The sequence below is a fragment of the Heteronotia binoei genome, chromosome 18, assembly GCF_032191835.1.
Source record: "Heteronotia binoei isolate CCM8104 ecotype False Entrance Well chromosome 18, APGP_CSIRO_Hbin_v1, whole genome shotgun sequence".
Classification (NCBI taxonomy): Eukaryota; Metazoa; Chordata; class Lepidosauria; order Squamata; family Gekkonidae; genus Heteronotia; species Heteronotia binoei.
Window position 1 is genome coordinate 23,891,919 of NC_083240.1, and position 18,690 is coordinate 23,910,608.

Here is an 18,690-nt window from a genome sequence, read left to right on the forward strand (position 1 = left end):
CAAAGGAAATAAGAACCATAGGTCAGTCACTTAAGCCAGTTGTGATTGAAAAATGGACCTGTATTATGTGTTACTTCAGCGTTTGCGCTATGATAAACGTGTGGAAATGTGTTTATATTTATTTCCCTTTCCACTCACATATTGCTGGATCCAAAGCAAATAAGCCAGCCAATTTTTTAACAAAGCACTGGTGTGATGTTAATTGCATACTGTTGGTGGGGCAGTAGTGGATTAAAATGTAAAAACCACTGCTCTAAACTGAGGCAAGAAGACACTAACCATGCTTATCAAGAGCCGTCCTTAGAAGCTCTTGCTGTGAGGTATTTCTCCCCCCGAAAAGAATATCTTTTCAAAATCTAACCTCTGTGAGTATGACAGTGTTTATTAGTGTATTTTGTTTTTCTCATTGTTTAGTTTAATAACTGAAGCGACTGAAGAGAATGCCGTCTAAAGGACTACATCTCCCAGCATACACAGGGAAGCAGGGGATTAGGGGATGTGGTTTGTGGGCGGCTAGCAGGTGCTTTGCGTGCCTATTGGGAGAACAGCTCAAAGGGGCGGTTAGCGCGTGCTGTTGTAGGGGCGCGGGAAACGGGGCAGGCGGTCTGAGGGGCGCGAGATGGAGGCTGGCGAGGGTTGGCGCGGGGCGGGCCGCGAGAAGCGCAATGGGGTTTGTCCGCCAGCAGGAGACGGTGAAGGCGATGCCACGGTGAGGGATGATATCGGCGCGAAAAAGAATAAGGCTTTGGGCGGGCTGCAGTCTTGAGCTCGGCGCCCCAAAGCTCGTGCAAGAGCGCGTTTCTGGTTGTCCCTCCCCGCGTTCTCCGGATGAGTGAGCACGTGCAGAGTGCTTATGCCAAAAGGTCCGGTTTGTGGGCGTAAATTACTTCCTGGCAAAACACGTGGGTTTTCAGGGCCATTAAGGACTAAACGTCGTCTTACTGCCAAAGAAAAGGCACGACATTTCCACAAATCAGACCCATTGGTAGGGTTGCCAGATCCAATTCAAGAAATATCTGGGGACTTTGGAGGTGAGCCCTGGAGCAAGGTTGTGGCAAGCACAATTGAACTCCAGAGGGAGTTCTGGCCAACACATTTAAAGGGACCGCACACCTTTTAAATGCCTTCCCTCCATTGGAAATAATGAAGGACAGGGACACCTTCTTTTGGGGCTCATAGAACTGGACCCCCTGGTTCAATCTTTTTGAAACTTGGGGTGTGTGTGTTTTGAGGAGAGGGACTGGATGCTATGCTGCAAATTTGGCCCCCCATCTCAAAAAACAGCCCCCCCCCGAGCCCCCATGAATCAATTCGCCATTATACCCTCTGGGAATTGGTCTCCATAGGGAATAATGGAGTGCCTATCAAACATTTCCCTCCCTCCCCTTTCTGATGACCCTGAAGTGGGGGGAGGGCCTCCAGACCAGGGATCCCCTGCCCCCACCTGGGGATGGAGAACAGGGAGAAACTGTAATACAGTAACAAAAGTAATATAATCCACATCCAACAGATTTTTACAAAGTTTTTAAATAAGGTGATTTTCATACAACATTAATTTCATATCTCACTGGGTGAGAAATATGAAATGAATGTGTGTGAAAATCACCTTATTTAAAACCTTTGTAAAAATTTGTTGGATGTGGATTATATTACTTTCGTTATTGCATCCCGGTTTCTCTCTGTTCTCAACCTCTCTGTGATTCTCCCTATTTATATTGGATTTTCCTACCTGGGGATTGGAAACCCTACCCACTGGTAATGGAGTATATAAGGAGTGACTTGGCTTTGTGAAGGAAATCAGTTTCTGGGGGGAGGGTTGTGTGTGCAGAAGATGTAGGACAGGGTTGCCAACTCTGGGCTTGGGAAATTTCTGGACATTCAAGTGTGGGGCTGGGGAGGGAGCTAAGCAGGGGGGTATTATGTCAGGGGTATGATGTGCATCCTCCAAAGCAGCCACTTTCTCCAGGGGAACTGATCTTTGTAATCTGGAAATCACTTATAATTTCATGAGATTTGGTGTCACATGGAGATTGGCAACCATATGATGTAATGGCTCTGAGCATATGTAGATTGACCCTAGGAACAAAAGGAAAGATATATTACAGAGGCACTACTGTCAAATTCCCTTCTCATAAAATGTTTTCTTTGTGGGAAAAAGAGCATGTGGAGAGAGGTACTGTGCACATGCAAGAAGCAGTGCTCTGTTTGAGTTTCAGCAGTGAAAATCTAAAGCAGGGGTGGCCAAACCACAGCTTGGGAGCCACTTGTGGCTCTTTTCACACATATTGTGTGGCTCTTGAAGCCCCCAGCATGGAGAAGACATTTCTCTCATTAAATCACTTCGCCAAGCCAACTGTTGCTTTCTTTTCTATCTGCTCTCCCCCAGTCTATTTTCCTGCCTGCCTACTCAAACATGTGACATTCATGTCTTACAGCTCGCAAACATCTGACATTTATTCTGTGTGGCTCTTACATTAAGCAAGTTTGGCCACCCCTGATCTAAAGGGTACAGTGGCTTTCTGAGTATGTATAGAATATCTCCTCCATCAAAGGATTTTCACAGATAGGACCTTTGTTCTCTGAAGAGAGCAAGGAAAAGATAGTGCTATTAGTGCTCAGACATCCTGTAGCAGGGGAATCGAACTCATTTGCTATGAGGGCCGGATCTGACATAAATTAGACCTTGTTGGGCTGAGCCATGTCGGGCTGGACCATGTGTGTACCTATTTAAGATTAGGTAGCAGAGATACAAATTTTATGAAGAACACAGACAAACACAAATATATATTTTTAAGAAACTTAAAACATGCTTAAAATGTTAGCACTAATTGGTCTTAAGGGCACTTTCTTTGTATTTCTCCCATGGGATCCAGGGAACTGGGCAAAGGAAGCTCTGGCTCTTTCCTTTCTTCCCCAGGGGACTGGGGGGGGGGGGAGCCTCTGTCAATAGAAGGAAGAGAGGCTTGACTCAGTAGCTCTGCTGTGCAAATGAGAGAGCCTGGCACAGCAAGCTATTCCTCCCCCCTTCCTCCCCAAGGAAGGAGCCTCAGCCAATGGAGAAAATAGAGATTTTGCTCTGTATCTCCTGTGTAATTGAGCAAGCCTTGCAAAGCGAGCTGTTATGCAGAAGGAAGCAAGATATAGGGAGAAGGAAGCAGATGACAGCCAGTTGCTCGGAGGCCTGATAGGAGCCCTCCAGGGGCCAAATTCAGCCCCCAAACTGCATGTTTGACACCCCTGTCCTATTGGTTTGGTTCTATTGGACAATAAGGACAAATGCTGATTTCCTTCGCAGAGAATAAAGGAACTTTGCATGCAACACTGTGCCCTTGATGTTACTGGAAACAGGGCTCCAAGGCAAAACATTTACCTAAGCATGTCCTTGAGTAAAAAAAAAATTAAAGAGAAAGTAGAGGAATTATAACCCAAAGCACTAAATACCTAAAATACTTTTTGGTTTTACATTCTTGTTTTCTGGCAGCTGCTGAGCAGGATGAAATTCTGCCAGCTACCGTGTTTCCCCGAAAATAAGACCTACCCAAAAAATAAGCCATAGCAGGATTTCTATGCATTTGTTAAATATAAGCCCTACCCCGATAATAAGACCTAGTGATGGGCGTGGCTATGCAGCATATCTGCATAGCCACGCCATGCATTTCGGCGCGGAGTGGTAAGGAAGACTGAAATACCTTTTATCTGCTACAACTTCTTTCTCCGAGCCGTTCACACTTGCGCAGGTGGCAACCACATTGCTCCTTTCTCCTAGCCGTTCACGCATGCACGGGTGCGCGTGTGGTAACTGCGGTCACAGGCATAGCAGAAAAACCTGGTTAGGGAATGATGTCATGTTGTGGATGCTCAAAAAAACCCAAACTCTTGCTGCAGGTTGCGTCCACAGGGGACCAGCCTCTCACCACATTCCTTTCTGGAATGTGTCATGTCAGTGTTTGGCCTCGTTTTTGTTTCCGCTGCCACTAGTCTCCTTACTACCGATTGAGTCAACGGATGCAGGATATCACTGGCGATGGAGGAGTGTTGAAGAAGGTGATCCGTGCTGGGGCTGGTGATGTAGTGACCCCTGAGGCTTCAATATTAGGTAAAATATCTGGAAGACTTGCTGCAAGAACTTAAATTTCACAGTGCCTTTTGTTCATTCATCACAGTGAACGGTCTTAACTAGTGATGTCCATTAGACAAGCTGGCATAACATAGCAGTTAGAATATTGAACTAAGACCTGGGATGATTGGGTTCGTATCCTGCTGTGCCATGGAAACTCACTGACTGATCCTGGGCTCATCACAGTCTCTCAGCCTAGCCTACCTAGAATCATAGAGTTGGAAGGGACCTCTGCAGTCATCTAGTCCTACCCCTTGCACAATGCAGGAAACCCACAAATACCTCCTCCTCACAAAGTTGTTGTGAAAATAAAGTGGAGATGGGGAGAACAAGGTGAAAAGGTGTTTGGGGTCCCAGTCAGGGAGAAAAGCAGGATATAAATTTTTAAAAATTCCATCTATTTCAGTACTTGAATACTGCAATTTATGCCATAGCGTAATCCTTTTTGTTAACTATGTGGGCATGCTCAAAAGGAAGCACTTTCTCTCCCCCTCCCCAATTTTCTGTTTATTGATTTTAGGAATCTCCATCTTGAATCTCTTCTTTCTCCTCCCAGTTGTAAACTCCTTAGTAGTAACTACTTCTAGTTGAGATAAGAAAACAATTTCTTTTGGCTGACATTGAGAAATTTAGAAACCTGGTCTTTCCAAGGCAAGGATTAACTATTTTATGTATGAAATTCTGGTTTGGAGACAAAAATATCTAGAGGAATTCACCTTACAAAGCACTCATTGCTTGGCACTGTGAGGGGGGAGAAAGAGCCCCTTTTGCCAGTGGAAAGGGCAATTGTGACCTTCCTGGGACATGCGGAACAAGAGAAAAGGGGTGAAAAGCCCTCTCCAGTTGCCCTTTCCGCTGGTGAAAGCAGGGTGGTAGGGAAATGAATCTAGTTTGAATCTCAGTTCAAAGGCCCTTGTGTATTTAAAATGAACAAAGGACCATTTGCCAAGCAGTTTCTTCAGGTTTTGAAAGTATGAAGAGGCTTGAGTTTCTTTTTACATTCAGATAAGTGCAGGTTAACTTGTACCCCAAGGCCTGAAGTAACATGGACAAATCTGATGCCATCTTGCTGGTTAGGACAGATGCAGTTGCTGTGTTCTCTTTCATCAAGCACAGCAAAATTTAGCAACTGGTAAAAAGGAAAGTCATCAGTTGTTTGGTTGATGACATAAGTCATATGTGTTCCCAGCTTATCTATAAACTGACTTGTTCCCTTTTGATTTTGAATTTCCTCAGTGAAATTTTCAGGGTACTTGGAACACATGGACAGACCCTTTGACACCAACTGCTTCAAAAAAAATCTGAGACTCATGAAACTTGGTGAAGGTGAGTCCAGTTTTGCAAAGTGGCCCTTTTCTTTCTTTCTTTTTTCAATTTTGCAGAGTAGCCCTGAATAGTCTAGAACAGTGCAATGAGGCACGAAAACCATTCATGCTCTGGGCTGGCAAGCATATGCTGCCCACTAACACAGATTGAAGCTCACTTCCTCTCTTCTCGAGTCCAAGTCCTTTGTGTGTTTTCCTGCACTCTTTAATGATCATCCTGTACTACCTGCTATCAGTTGATTTCTTTCTTCCTCCCCATCCTTAGACCTCTTGCCATGGGAATTCTGATGCCAGAAGTCACATCTAGAATTCATGGGGCTAGTATTTGTTTAATTAATTTAATTTATAGCCCATTCTCCCCAAAACCGGCTCAGTCATTGAACCTGTAGGCCCTTTTGGAATTTGGAGAAAGAGCACTGGGCACCTCCGCAGGATGGTTGCCACAGTTCACACCAGTTGTTTGTGCAGATAAATATTCTGTCTGGTCTTCTTCCTTCTCTGACAGCATATCTTGTTCAGTTGAGTTGTTTTTGTGTACTTGAAACTGTTTATTGTTCATTGTTCAAAACATGTTGTTCAGTTGCTTGAGAACTTGGGTTTGTGACATTCTGTGTTGTAATCAGTAGCAAAAGAACAGTCTGCGTGAATGACTTCAAAGACCAAAGGAACCGTTATTGGCAAAATGGATAGAAATAATGCTCCTCAGAATCATGTATATCAATCATAAATATCCAAGAAGCTATATATAAAGTTTGCATAAATAATTCAGAACAGTAGCACTCAAAAGTCCATGCGGATGCTCTTAAATGTCCACATGACGAAGACCCCGGGCTATATAATTTTTATTTTTTAATTTTATTTTGTAAATTTATAGTCTGCCCTTTCCCATAATGGGCTCAGGGTGGATCACAACATGGTAAAACAATTAAAACCATAAGTTCAGAATTAATTTAAGGCAGTATGGACGGTGTCAGCACATGAATTAAGACATGATTGTCACCGGCGATTTGGATATCCAAAGAATGTCAACAGAATGGCCATCTGACAACGATGAAGATCCTGTGAATTTAGGAGGAGGTGTTTGTGAGTTTCCTACATTGTGCAGGGGGTTGGACTAGATTACCCTAGAGGTCCCTTCCAATTCTATGATTCTGTGATTTTTAGCGATCAAGATGGCAACCAGTGCTGGGAGGCCAGTTGGATGGTGTAATGAAATGAGGACGCCAACTTGCCTCAACCATAGGCCTGGTGGAACAGCTCTTTGTTTCAATAAAATTCTTCTACAGATGCTCTGTATTTGTTTAAAGGGGATGCCAGGAAGAACAACAAGGCAGAAATACAGTCTGCTATTTTATCTCTAATCTTCCTTTCACTATCCAAATGAAACCTCATTCTGGAATTAATCCTGTCACAGAGCTCGGCAAGGGAGACAAAATGACAGTATCCTATGATGGAAGCAACTGTTTTCAAGTGAAGCTTTTCTGTAGATATAAAGGTGATGCATCTGGGGCTTCTCTGAAACACCTTCTGTTCCAAATATGATGGAAGAAAACTTTTGATTGCTTTGGGGAAGGAAGAGGGTACCATGTTGAGGATCTTTGGAGTGGTAACATGGCATGTGCATTTCAGAAATAAATTATTATCTCCTTTTTTATTTTTCCAGATATCACACTGCGGGGTATGGCAGTTGGGCTCCTGACAATGAAGAGAGGGGAGCTAGCACAATTTCTCTTCAGACCATATTATGCCTTTGGAAGCGCTGGCTGCCCGCCCTTGATCCCTCCCAATGCCACCGTCTTGTTTGAGATTGAACTTTTGGATTTCTTAGATACTGCAGAATCTGACGAATTCTTCGAGCTGACTCCTGTGAGATAATCAGCCAAATACTGAGTTGTCCAAACTAGTACAGGCCTTTTGCACTGCCTAATGTAAAACATCAAAATCCTAGTTAGCAATTTGAAACATTGAACTTTTCCACATTCTCTTTTTTCCTCCCGTGTAAGTTCTTGCTTCTTGGGGGTGGGTTCCTGTTCTATATGTATTTTGCTCCTTCGAGTGGTCAATTCAATATCACAGCATGTTATGTCCAGCAAAATAATGTGCAGTTTATAAATCTTCAGGGAGAAAGGAAAGGAAAGGTCCCCTGTGCAAGCACCAGTCATTTCTGACTCTAGGGTGACGTTGCTTTCACAACGTTTTCACAGCAGACTTTTTTTATGGGGTGGTTTGCCATTGCCTTCCCCAGTCATCTACACTTTCCCCCCAGCAAGCTGGGTATGCATTTTACCGACCTTGGAAGGATGGAAGGCAGAGTCAACCTCGAGCCGGCTACCTGAAAACCCAGCTTTTGCCGGGGATCGAACTCAGGTCGTGAGCAGAGCTTAGGGCTACAGTACTGCAGCTTTAACACTGCCATGGGGGAGATAGGCCTGATGCAAATAGTTTCAATATCGAGTCGACCACAAGAGGGAGCAAAACACATGCAAAACAGGCCCCCCCCTCCCCCCAAAGAAACAGGGACCGATTTCACACTAGGGCTTGTTCCAGAGTCCTTTTGGTCCGTTTTTGCACAAGCTGCCCCGGAGCTGCGAATTGGCCAACCGCTTTTCCGTGGCAAGCAGAAACCGCTTGTAAGAGGATCTCGCTTGCTGCAGAAAAGCAGTGGGCCAACTTGCAGCTATGGGGCGGCTTGTGTAAAAACTGACAAGAGGTGCCAGGAGCAGAAGGACTCTCCACCCAGAACAAGCCTAGTGCGAAATCGGCGAGAAGCTTAGAAGTGAGGAAAATGAGAATGCAGAAAAACCTATTAAAAGCATAAAGCTCTCTAAAACAGTCAAGCATCAGCAGGAAAAAAGGAAACCGTTCTTTTGCTCTGAAGGAGAGGAGGGTATGATTCTTCTTGAAGCTCATAACCTACAGCTGGAGCAGTCAAGGGAGCGGGAATCGCTTGAGTGTCTCCATGCCACTTCCAGGCCAACTAACGAATATCATGAATAATAAACGATTTAGCAACATGTGACACTGTTTTCAGGTCTGCCCTCAGTTTTCTCAAGCCTGCTGTGCACAGAGACTTCCATTTTGAAACTTAATTCTCAGGTATGTGGGAGTCTGATTTGGATTGGTGAAGGGGTATTATGCGTCCCACCCCCACACTGTTTTCCCAACCAGAAACTGCTCCTCCAGGAACCGTTGTTTGCCCCAGTGGGGGAATGTGTGTGTGTGTGTGCGCGCGCATGAAGTGCCATCAAGTTGCAGCCAACTTATGGCGACTCCAGCAAGGGGCTTTCAAGGCAAGCGGGAAGCAGAGGTGGTTTGCCGTTGCCTTCCTCTATAACGTCTATGTTGATGTCTCCCTTCCATGTACTGATCTTGCATAGCTTCCGAGATCTGACGAGACCAAACTATACCATGCTACCGTTCTTTCCACTGGGAAACTTATATTTACCTTCTGTGCACATGGGTTTCCCCAGGAGGCTTACTCCACCTCTCATCATACATTGGGGTCCCAATCTATGTTGGGGGGGGGGGGAGGACACACGAGAACTGAGTTTCAAGAATTGCTGGAAGCTCCAGACACTCAATTGCCAGTGTATGTCTGATTTAGGCAGGACCTAGGACAGACATGGAAACTGCTTAATGCGTACACAGGCCCTAAGCCTTTGTGATTTCCATTCCAAATTTATAATCTTGTTAGTTCCTGTCACCATAGCTATCTTTGAATTTATACCCCCATAATCTTGTCTCCCTTCTCAGCCTTTCTTCTAAGGAAGTTTAATCATCCCACAAGTCGTCAATGTTATTCTCTGGAAATCACTGAGGGGTGGTGTTAAGAGCCATGGGCAATAATCTGAAGAAGTGGGTTCAATTCCCCACCCCTTCACAAGAAGATTTGGGCCAGTCATAGTTCTCTCAGAACTCTCAGCCCCACCTACCTCACAAGGGGAGAGGAAAGGAAGGTGATTGTAAGCAGTTTGACTCCTTAAGGTAGAGAAAAGCAAGGTATAGAAACCTACTGTTCTAAAGAATAGAAGTCCACTGTCAATGCTTGATAATTTATATCTTATTGACAGATGAGCCCAGGTCTAATAGTGTTGCCATAGGGCAAATGGAGTTATCGGGGCTCATTGCCAAGTCTGCTTCCTAGATGTGTCTGTCTTAAGGGCACTGTAGTTATTGGTAAGACATTTAAGGTTGGGAGTCTGTATACACAAGGAAAGGACTAGCACTAAGCTGTAAATCACTGATGCATTAGACTTGTCTGAGTTGGGCGCTTTCAGGTGATAACCACACCCCCCCCTATATATTTACATCTCATTTGGGCCTTTCTTGTAGTTGACTTCAGGGTATCAGCTGGTATGTTCCTTCACTTTGTGGGGGTGGGTATTGGGCAGTCTCCAGGATTACAATGTAAATCATTCAAGAGTGAGTCCCTGTCCAAGGATTTGGAGCAAATGCAATTGTAATGTATTGCTTGCCTACAGACAGTGGATCATGTGGTGTGTTCGGGGTGGTAGCTGGAACTACGTAGATATATGTAGGTTCTGGTTCATTTCGGAGAGAGTAAGAGTCTAGTAGCACCTTAAAGATTAACAAAATTTGTAGCTGGGTATGAGTTTTTGTGAGTTACCGCTCCCTTCTTCAGATATCTAAAGCTCATAAAAGCTCATCTGCCACGAATTTCGTTAATCTTTAAGGTGTTACTGGAGTCTTGTTCTTTTCTGCTGCTACAGACAGATTAACACAGCTATCCATCTTCATCTGGTTCAGTTTGGCCGCAGCAGACTTCACATGAAATGCACCTGTAGAATGATTAGTACGAAACCTCTCCCCGGTGCGTGTTCTATTTTACAAGCTGGCCATCTGTAGTGCTGCCTCTTTTGACTTGGCTGTGACTTTGCACAGGAGCAGCAGGAGAGGTTCCCTCTGGAGAAAGTGCTAAAGGTGGCAGAAACAGAGCGAGAGTTCGGCAATTACCTCTTCCGACAGAAGCACTTCATGGATGCCAGAGAAAGATACAAGCGGGTAAGTGAAAAAGTTGTGAAGGCAGAAGGAATGTGCATCTCCAGAGGGGGTGTATACACAAAGGGCCTCTGGAATGGTTATGGCTCATGGGAAAGCCCCTACTGCTCTGCATATAGAAGACCCCGCTGGTGTCTTCTCTAGCTAAAGGTAGCAAGTGATGGGAAAGAACTTTTTACCAGTCAGAGGAGGCATCACTGAGATATGTGGGCCAATGCTCTGACTTGGTAAGGCAGCTTTGTGTGGCCTGAATGGCATTCTTCTCTACCCTATTTGCCCCAAAGAAGTGTCTAGGAAGCCTTGATTTCCTGATTTTTTAAGAAGGATCTTTTGGAAATGATTTGTCTTGGTTTGCATTCATTGGTTTGCCTTGCAGTACATAAGAGCTGCCTTATGCTGAGCCAGGCAGTGGTCCACATTGGCAAGTTCTATGTCTTCCATCTAGCTGCTGCCAGTTTGGTGTAGTGGTTAAGTGTGCTGACTCTTATCTGGGAGAACCAGGTTTTGATTCCCCATTCCTCCACTTGCAACAGCTGGAATGGCCTTGGGTCAGCCATAGCTCTCGTAGGAGTTGTCCTTGAAAGGGCAGCTGCTGTGAGAGCCCTCTCAGCCCCATCCACCTCACAGGGTATCTGTTGTGGGAGGAGAAGATATAAGAGATTATAAGCCACTCCGAGTCTCTGATTCAGAGAGAAAAACGAGGTATAAATCTGCATTCCTCTTCTTCATTGAGCTCTCAGGCACAGAATGTTCTTTCCAAGGTTTGTTTCTTTCCAAGATCTGTTTAGAGAGTTTGGAACTGTACTTTGGCTGTTCTTTTATGAAAACTCTTAGGTCCATCAGTTTGCTTGTGAACACATACAGTTTGTATGTGTGTTCACAGGCAAACTGATGGACCTAAGACAATGCTACATCAGCACAAGTTGGTCCAGTAGGAGATTTTATGTACTCATTCCACATTTCACATCTGTTTCTTGAATTATTTTTTAAAATAAAATAAGTTCTCAGTTATTGTACCTGCATAGGCTTCCTCAATCTTGCATCGTGTGGCTGCCAAAGAAGATGAACGAACCAAAGTAGATACTGCCAAGCTGCTGGTCCTCTTGAACTTGTCCATTACTTACCTGAAGTTGCGGCATCCTGCTCGGGCACTTTCCTATGGAGAAAGGGCCTTGGAGTTAGATCAGAAAAATGCCAAAGCCCTCTTCAGGTGCGGCCAGGTAAGGAACTGTTTGAAAAGAGTGACAGAGGGCTGGGATGTGTTTCAAAAGAGAGGGTTTGGTAAAGAATTGTCAGGGGATAGTTTGTGCCTTTACGTGGATGGCCCAGGCTAACCTAATCTTGTCAGATCTCGGAAGCTGGGGTGGGGGTGGGGGTCAGGCCTGGTTAGTACTTGGATGGAGGACCACCAAGGAAATCCAGGGTCGTTATATAGAGTCGGTTAATGATAAACCACCTCTGTTCGTCTCTTGTTTTGAAAACCCTTTGGTGTTGCCATAAGTCAGCTGTGATCTGATGGCAGAAGTAAACAAAAAATGGATGTAAGAAGCCACGTATTGGGGCTGCCGGTAAAGCAGTATGCAGTGTGTTTGAGCTGTATTTTAAAGACTCCATTTACAAGTGTCACTGAAGCTCAAAGCCAGAATCAGACTGTGGAAGGCCTCCCTTGCCGTGATGGAGGTTCCATTCCTCACCTAGGAAATAGCATTGCTTTGGGAGGGGAAAGGAGACACTTAAGCATTGGTTCTCTGTCAGTGAATTGGATGTTCACTTCTTTTCCACGGGAGCTTCCAGACCATAGGGAAGGGTTGTGGCTTAGTGGCAGAACATCTGCTTGACATGCAGAAGGTCCCATGTTCAATCTCAGGCATCTTCAGTTAAGGACCAGGCAATAGGTGATGTGAAAGTTTTTTGCCTGAGACCTTGGAGAGCTGCTTCCAGTCTGAGTAGGCTATACTGACTTTGCTAGATTCAGTATAGGGTAGTTTCATGAGCTCGTGTGCTCATAAGAACGTAAGAGAAGCCACGTTGGATCAGGCCAGTGGCCCATCCAGTCCAACACTCTGTGTCCCACATCCTTCATAGGCTAACTGTAGTTCTCTTGACGTTCTTCTGAATTCCAGGCATGCCTTTCTCTGGCAGAGTACGAGAGGGCTCGGGATTTTCTAGTCCGAGCACAAAAAGAACAGCCTTTTAACCATGACATCAACAATGAACTGAAGAAGCTGGCCAGGTGAGGGAGCCCTTTCTTCACTTGTTTCACTGAAATGAAACAAGAGTGTGGCAGCTTTATGGAACTCACTGTGGTGGAAGCTTTTGTGGGTTGGAGCCCACTTTGTCAGAGTGAAATGCTTACTCCATCCGCTTTTGTGGTGTAATAAATCTAAATTTATTCCTTGAAGCTCTTAAGTTTTATGTACCCTCCTTATGTGGCCCATTTAAACCCTGGCTTCCATGAACAGCAAGTCTTTTGCATTTGTGTAAACGCGGTTCAAGTGTTACAGGTTGCTTTGTGTAAAAGGAAATCTCTCAGGGCAAATTAGACATTCCATCTAACTTGAAACTCCCATGGGAGCTTGCAGCTATGTGTCCCTCAGGGGAATTGAATCCTGATAGTGCTGCAGGAACCCAGTTTGGGTCAGGATTTGTGGGGGGTGACCTCCACTGCTCAGTGCTACTTTCCTGACCCATTGAGAGACAGATGATACCCCCAGGGCTATTATGGCTTAGGAGAACAGTGGGAGAGGGCAGGTCAAAGCCTCTTGTCCTCTCATGCTACATTCTCAAGTTGAACTGGGTTCCTGTGTCATTGTCAGCATTGAGTTCTGATGGGGAATTTGCAGCTGCAAGTCCCTGTGGCAGCCATGAGTTAGCTGTAATGTCTAGTTTGGCCATCCGCATCTCGCTTCTTTAAATGTTCATTTTGTACTGTAATTTATGCTCAGTTGATGTCGACGCAGTTCCTGTAACTCTGAAAATATAACTAATTCATTAATTGCAATTTAAATGTCTTTGCAAGTAGGTTTGAAGTGCAGTCCTAAACAAGTCCATTCAGAATCCCACTCGGGTCTTCCCAAACTGGTGTCCTTCAGATTGCACTGGTTGTCCCTTGGAATGAGCCCTGGATTTTATGGTGATTGTGGGTTAATGGGGGCCTCATTTCATTCATTTCCAAATGAGTTAGGGAGCACTGAACAACCTTTTTTGTTATAATGCTTTTAAAATAGGGTAAGAAATAGCAGGCTGCATGTGGTCCTTGGTGCTTCTGCGAAGCTAGTATGGTATAATGGTTAAGAGTATCGGACTAGTACCTGGAAGGCCTGAGTTCAAATCCCCACTCTGTCTTGGAAGCTCCCTGGGTGACCTTGGGCCAGTCATACTCTCTTAGCCTAACCTACCTCACATGCTTGTTGTGAGGATGAAACTGAGGAGAGGGGAGTGATGTAAGCCACTTTGGCCCTAATTGGGGTTGAAAGGTTGAAAGGTGGGGTATAAATGAATTAGATAAATACATTTCACCTGTGTCGGAGCTGTTGTTCTCTTACTGCTGCAGGGCAGTTGTATGTTCAGGTTTCATTTCAAAATGTGTGCTTTTTAAGCAGAGCTGGCAAGCCTGTGACCCAGGTCTGCCGTCTTTTGCAGCTGTTACAGAGAATACAAGGACAAGGAGAAGGAGATGTGCACCAGGATGTTTAACTCCCTTTCATTGGAAGAAGAAATAAAGGTAATGACGTTGGCATAGCTGCTCTATCACTGTAACATTATAATGTTTTAGCAGTGCAATGATAAAAGGTGAATGTAGTCTCCTGTGCAAACATCAAGTCATTACTGACCCATGGGGTGACGTCACATCAGGACGTTTTCTTGGCAGTCTTTTACAGGGTGGTTTGCCATTGCCTTCCTCAGTCATCTGCACTTTACCCCCAGCAAGCTGAGTACTCATTTTACCGACCTCAGAAGGATGGCTGAGTCAACCTTGAGCTGGCTACCTGAACCCAGCTTCCACTGGGATTGAACTCAGGTTGTGAGCAGAGCTTGGACTGCAGTACTGCAGCTTACCACTCTGCTCGTCAGGGCTCCTTATACAATGATTACATATGCAAAAAAAAAGAAAAAAGCCTGTGAAAAAGCTTCCCTTGTAGCATTTGGAAGGGATGGCAGCTGCAAGGGGGATGACTGAAGAAAATACCGGAGAAAGTCCCTTGTGAACCCTCGGTAGCTGTCATGAATGCCTCTGCATTTGCCGTGACAGTGAACCTACAACACCATGGGGAAGCAGCCTTAATGGCACTGCAGGGGCTGTCAGCGCAGGATCCTGTGACACTTCAAGCTAAGCAGAGAGATAAGGCAAGACTGCAGCTTTGTCGATTGCTCCTTTAAAGGGCTTGGCAGAAAATGGGCAATGTGGAGAAACACCTCTCTCATGCAAGCGGAGTCAAATCCTGATAAAGTCGTAAGAGATTGCGGCCTGGGTCACAGAGCTTGAATCAGATAGGCCTGATTGACGTCCGAAACCAGCTGTTACTGTAGGCAAAGCAGTGCTTACAGAAAGCTCTTGTTTTGAAAGGGTGGGGCTTTTTAAGTGGTCTGGGAAGACTGTGGGACCTCCTGTGTCCCTGGGAGGATTCGTGTTGGCTTGGTTCTGGCCTGAATATTGTCAGAGCGTGTCTAGCAACCATACTGCCTTGTGGCCACATCCACAGTACATCTCTGCTTGGTCAGGCACCCAAAGCTGCAAAAGGATTGTCTCTTGCTCTTTTGGGCTTTCTGGTGCTAGGAAGCCGCTGCTTGCTCTCTTCTAGGCTTGGGTTTATTATCATTTTACGCTGCAATCAAACCCTTATCGTTTCCAGTTATTTCGAGATGCAAGGCATGCTGGAGGCTGCATAGGATCCTGGGAGGGGGGGAAAGAAGGGAAAAGGACACATATTAGCCCCACAGACATGAATTAATTTTAATAGTAATCCCCCTTGTTCTGAAGTTCTGGAAACTGATTTAACTTGCCACCTAGTTGCTCACCTGCAGGGGTCATTTCATAGAAAAAGGTGCTGGAGCGCATAACACAACTCATTTGCATATGCCATACGTCCCTGACATCACTGGAAGGCGTACTATATTCTATCAGTTCAGCATCTACCTTAAAATGCTTCTTGGATTGTAATTGTCACAATAAAACCTTACTCCCATCATTTTTTCCTATGTCACCACAGCGGTATGATGTCTGCTTTGTATGTTTTGGTTTTTTTCCCATTTTTTGTGGGGAAAAATATTAGAAAGTTTGTCAGATTTTAGAGTTCAGCAAAATTCTCACAGGGAGTTTGAACAATGGAGCCCAGAAGCAAGGGGGTTTTTTTGCCGGGGGGGGGGTGGTGGTAAGAAAGAAAGAAACGCAACAAACTTTAGAGGTTTCGGAGCTCCGCTTCTGTGCGCTCCTGCCCAGAATGAGGCCTGCCCACCTGCTTCAGTATCTCCTATGCAACTAATGCTTAAACTTTAAAGTGCCCTGCTAGAAAGCCAAGGCTAGGCAGCATTGATGCAAGCTGAATGTTGGAATTTGGTTACGTTTTAGAAAAATTCTTTTTGCTAGCCTAACCTTTTGTCCTTCGAAGGGAGGGGAGTGCAAGTAAGATGGGGGCTGTAAGGTGCAGTCTCTGAAACAGGCATGTGCTGCGTGCATAATTTGTTCCCTTGTTTCCAAGCTTGTGTTTGCAAGCAGAGGAAGCGGCCTTGTAGCAGCATGCTCTTCTTGTAGCTGCAGGAGCAGGCCTCGCTTTGAAGGCCGTGAAGCCCACCTCATCTGCTCAGTCCCCCACCCCCCCAAGCTCTGTTTTTGATTCTTTAGCCAATGGACAGGAATGAAAGAAACGAACGGATCAAATGGTCCTCTGAATAGCTGAAGGGTTCCAGCTTGAGTGCTGCTTGCTTCCCCTCCTCCCCCCCCTTTTAATTAGCTGCATGCAAAGACTTGAGACTGGATGCATTCAAATAGGATGACAGGATATATTTTTAATTTGAAACCCCGTGCTTGTAACTGAGCAAAGGTATCTTTGTAACCCTGGGTGCTGTTTTTTGTCCAAGTCTTAACACAAAAAAAAATGTGTGCAAAAGAGGAGGTGTGAAATTGGCAGGGTGGAACTGAGGCTTTTTAGCAAGGTACCCAAGTGCTACATGATATGTTTTCACACCTTTAAAAATACAGCCGTGTTTGGCTTGCCCATTTCAGGCAGTTCCAGAGGTGCAAGCAGACCAGAGCTGAGCAGGCAAGAGGAGAACTGAGTAGCTGCACTTAAGATCACAGTACAGCCTGTCTCCAAATGAGCCAGGTTGCCAGCCTCCAGGTGAGGCCTGGAGATCTCTCGCTTTTACAACTGATCTCCAGCTGGCAGAGATCAGCTCCCCTGGAGAAAATGGCTTCTTGGAAGGCTGGACTCTGTTGCATTGTACCATGCTGAGGCTCTTCCCCTCCCTAAACCCTGCCCTCTCCTGGATCCACCCCCCAAAGTCTCCAGATATTTTACAACACAGACCTGGCAACCCTAATGTCAGCCATGTTGGTGGTGAAGGTTTGCACCTGGCAGGTCCAGCCTACCAAAATCCAGGAGTGAGCACTTGAGCCTCTTCACTGGTCATTTGCTAGTAGGTAGCTGCAGGCCTGGCGCTAGAGGTTCTGCCGCTCCAGGCAGACCCCTGCGCCGCACCCCCTCCCCCTGACAAGCTTCCTCAAAAAAGTCTATTTCACTAGTGACTTCATCGTGCAGGGCGGCAGAGGTGGGGGGGAAGCGACAGGCAATGCACAAGGGTGCTGCCACGCTGCCGCTTTCCCCCTGCACTACATTCTTCGGACTGTGTTTTAGAGCACTGTGTTTTAGCAGCACCTGGACACTTTCGGGTTGAAAGCGGCTGAGCAGTGACTTCATGGGAAGGTGCCGCTCGGCTGCTTTCAACCCGCATGCGGCCAGGCACTGCTAAAATACCGTGCTCTTTGAAGGCTTCCATGTAAGCCTCCAAAGCCCATGGCAGCCGCTTTCATGTTGAAAGCGGCTGGGTGGCGCTAAAACACAGTGCTCTTCGGAGGCTTCTAAGGAGGCCTTCGAAGAGCGCAGCGACTGAGCAGCGCCTTCCCAGGAAGAGGAAGGGACAAGGGGAGTAAGGGGGCGCCTGATGGCTCACCCAAGCAGGCAGCTGTCTACCCCACCTACTCCCACGCACTGGCCTTGGGTAGCTGTGACCCCCGCCCTCGACCTGGATAGGCCAGACTGGCTTGATCTTATCAGACACTGGAAGCTAAGCAGGGTTGGCCCTGGTTAGTACTTGGAAGGGAGACTTCCAAGGAAGTCCAGGGTTGCTGTGCAGGCATAGGCAGCGGCAAACCACCTCCAAATGTCTTTTGCCTTGAAAACACTACAGGGTTGTCATAAGTCAGCTGCAACTTGATGGCAAAAAATGTCACCCTATGCTCTCATTGTGACAGCTTTACTCTGTGAAGCTTTGGAAAGCTTTGCTCTTCGTTTGGGGCTTTGAGTGATGGTGTTGTTGGTCATTTCAGAGTCCTGCTGTGCTGAAGAAAGGAGCAGATCCAAACAGGAAGGGGAGTGCTGCTTCTAGCACAGTTCAGACAAGCGAGTGAAGGACCGCATGCTTCATTCAAGATTTGGAACCGAGAAGATGGTGAGGTGGTTTGGTTTTCTTTAATAACAAGTGCTGTGTTTGTCCAGGTGTTGCTCCTGGCCAGAGGTGTTCTGAAGCCAAGAGTATTAAAAGCTCCTGTTGAACAGAAGACGTTTCCCGTCACCCTCTCCCTGATGGGAAGAGAACCCTTGGACCTTGAGATCTGGTTACTTTATTTAGAGGCTGGCTTGCTTACCTTAGTTTTTTGCCATAGCGGAGAGTTGCGCTGTTCCTCTGTGTTCTTTGTTGATCCGATAATGTTCTCAGAAATGATGTGCTCCCTGGCTGGTGAAAATAAACTTGCTTCTGAGAAGAAAATTCTTATAAGGCTGGTGCCAATTCATTGTGCAAAGATGAGTCCCTGGATGCAGAGAAAAAAAACACTGTCTCGTGTTTGCCTTGGCCATTCTGCTGTCTTGGAGGATGAGAAGTGGCTGTTCTTTTTGTTGGTTGGGGAGTTTTTGTTTCTGTGTTTTGAGGTTGGCATTAACACCTTGTATAATATAGAGGGTTTGATTAGCTCCTCCTTTTTCTCCCCCATGCTGGGATTGGGACTTCTAA

The 18,690-nt window shown here is 45.8% G+C and overlaps 1 protein-coding gene across 1 annotated transcript; it reads left to right on the forward strand.

The window, feature by feature from the left end:
• Positions 1 to 515: 515 nt before the first annotated feature.
• On the forward strand, positions 516 to 18,447 carry FKBP6 (FKBP prolyl isomerase family member 6 (inactive)). Its single transcript, XM_060259307.1, has 9 exons — positions 516 to 709; positions 3,979 to 4,096; positions 5,354 to 5,443; positions 7,106 to 7,308; positions 10,345 to 10,464; positions 11,487 to 11,681; positions 12,585 to 12,694; positions 14,104 to 14,185; positions 18,008 to 18,447. The coding sequence occupies exons 1-9, from the start codon at positions 620 to 622 to the stop codon at positions 18,086 to 18,088; spliced, it is 1,089 nt and encodes a 362-aa protein (XP_060115290.1). The 5' UTR covers positions 516 to 619; the 3' UTR covers positions 18,089 to 18,447.
• The last annotated feature ends 243 nt before the right edge of the window (positions 18,448 to 18,690 follow it).

Excerpts from the sequence above, each read along its gene's own strand:
- FKBP6 (XM_060259307.1), top strand. The coding sequence starts at position 620 with ATGGAGGCTGGCGAGGGTTGGCGCGGGGCGGGCCGCGAGAAGCGCAAT. Across the intron at positions 710-3,978 it reads ACGGTGAAGGCGATGCCACG|TCTCCTTACTACCGATTGAG; the intron begins GTGAGGGATGAT and ends CGCTGCCACTAG. Across the intron at positions 14,186-18,007 it reads CATTGGAAGAAGAAATAAAG|AGTCCTGCTGTGCTGAAGAA; the intron begins GTAATGACGTTG and ends TGGTCATTTCAG.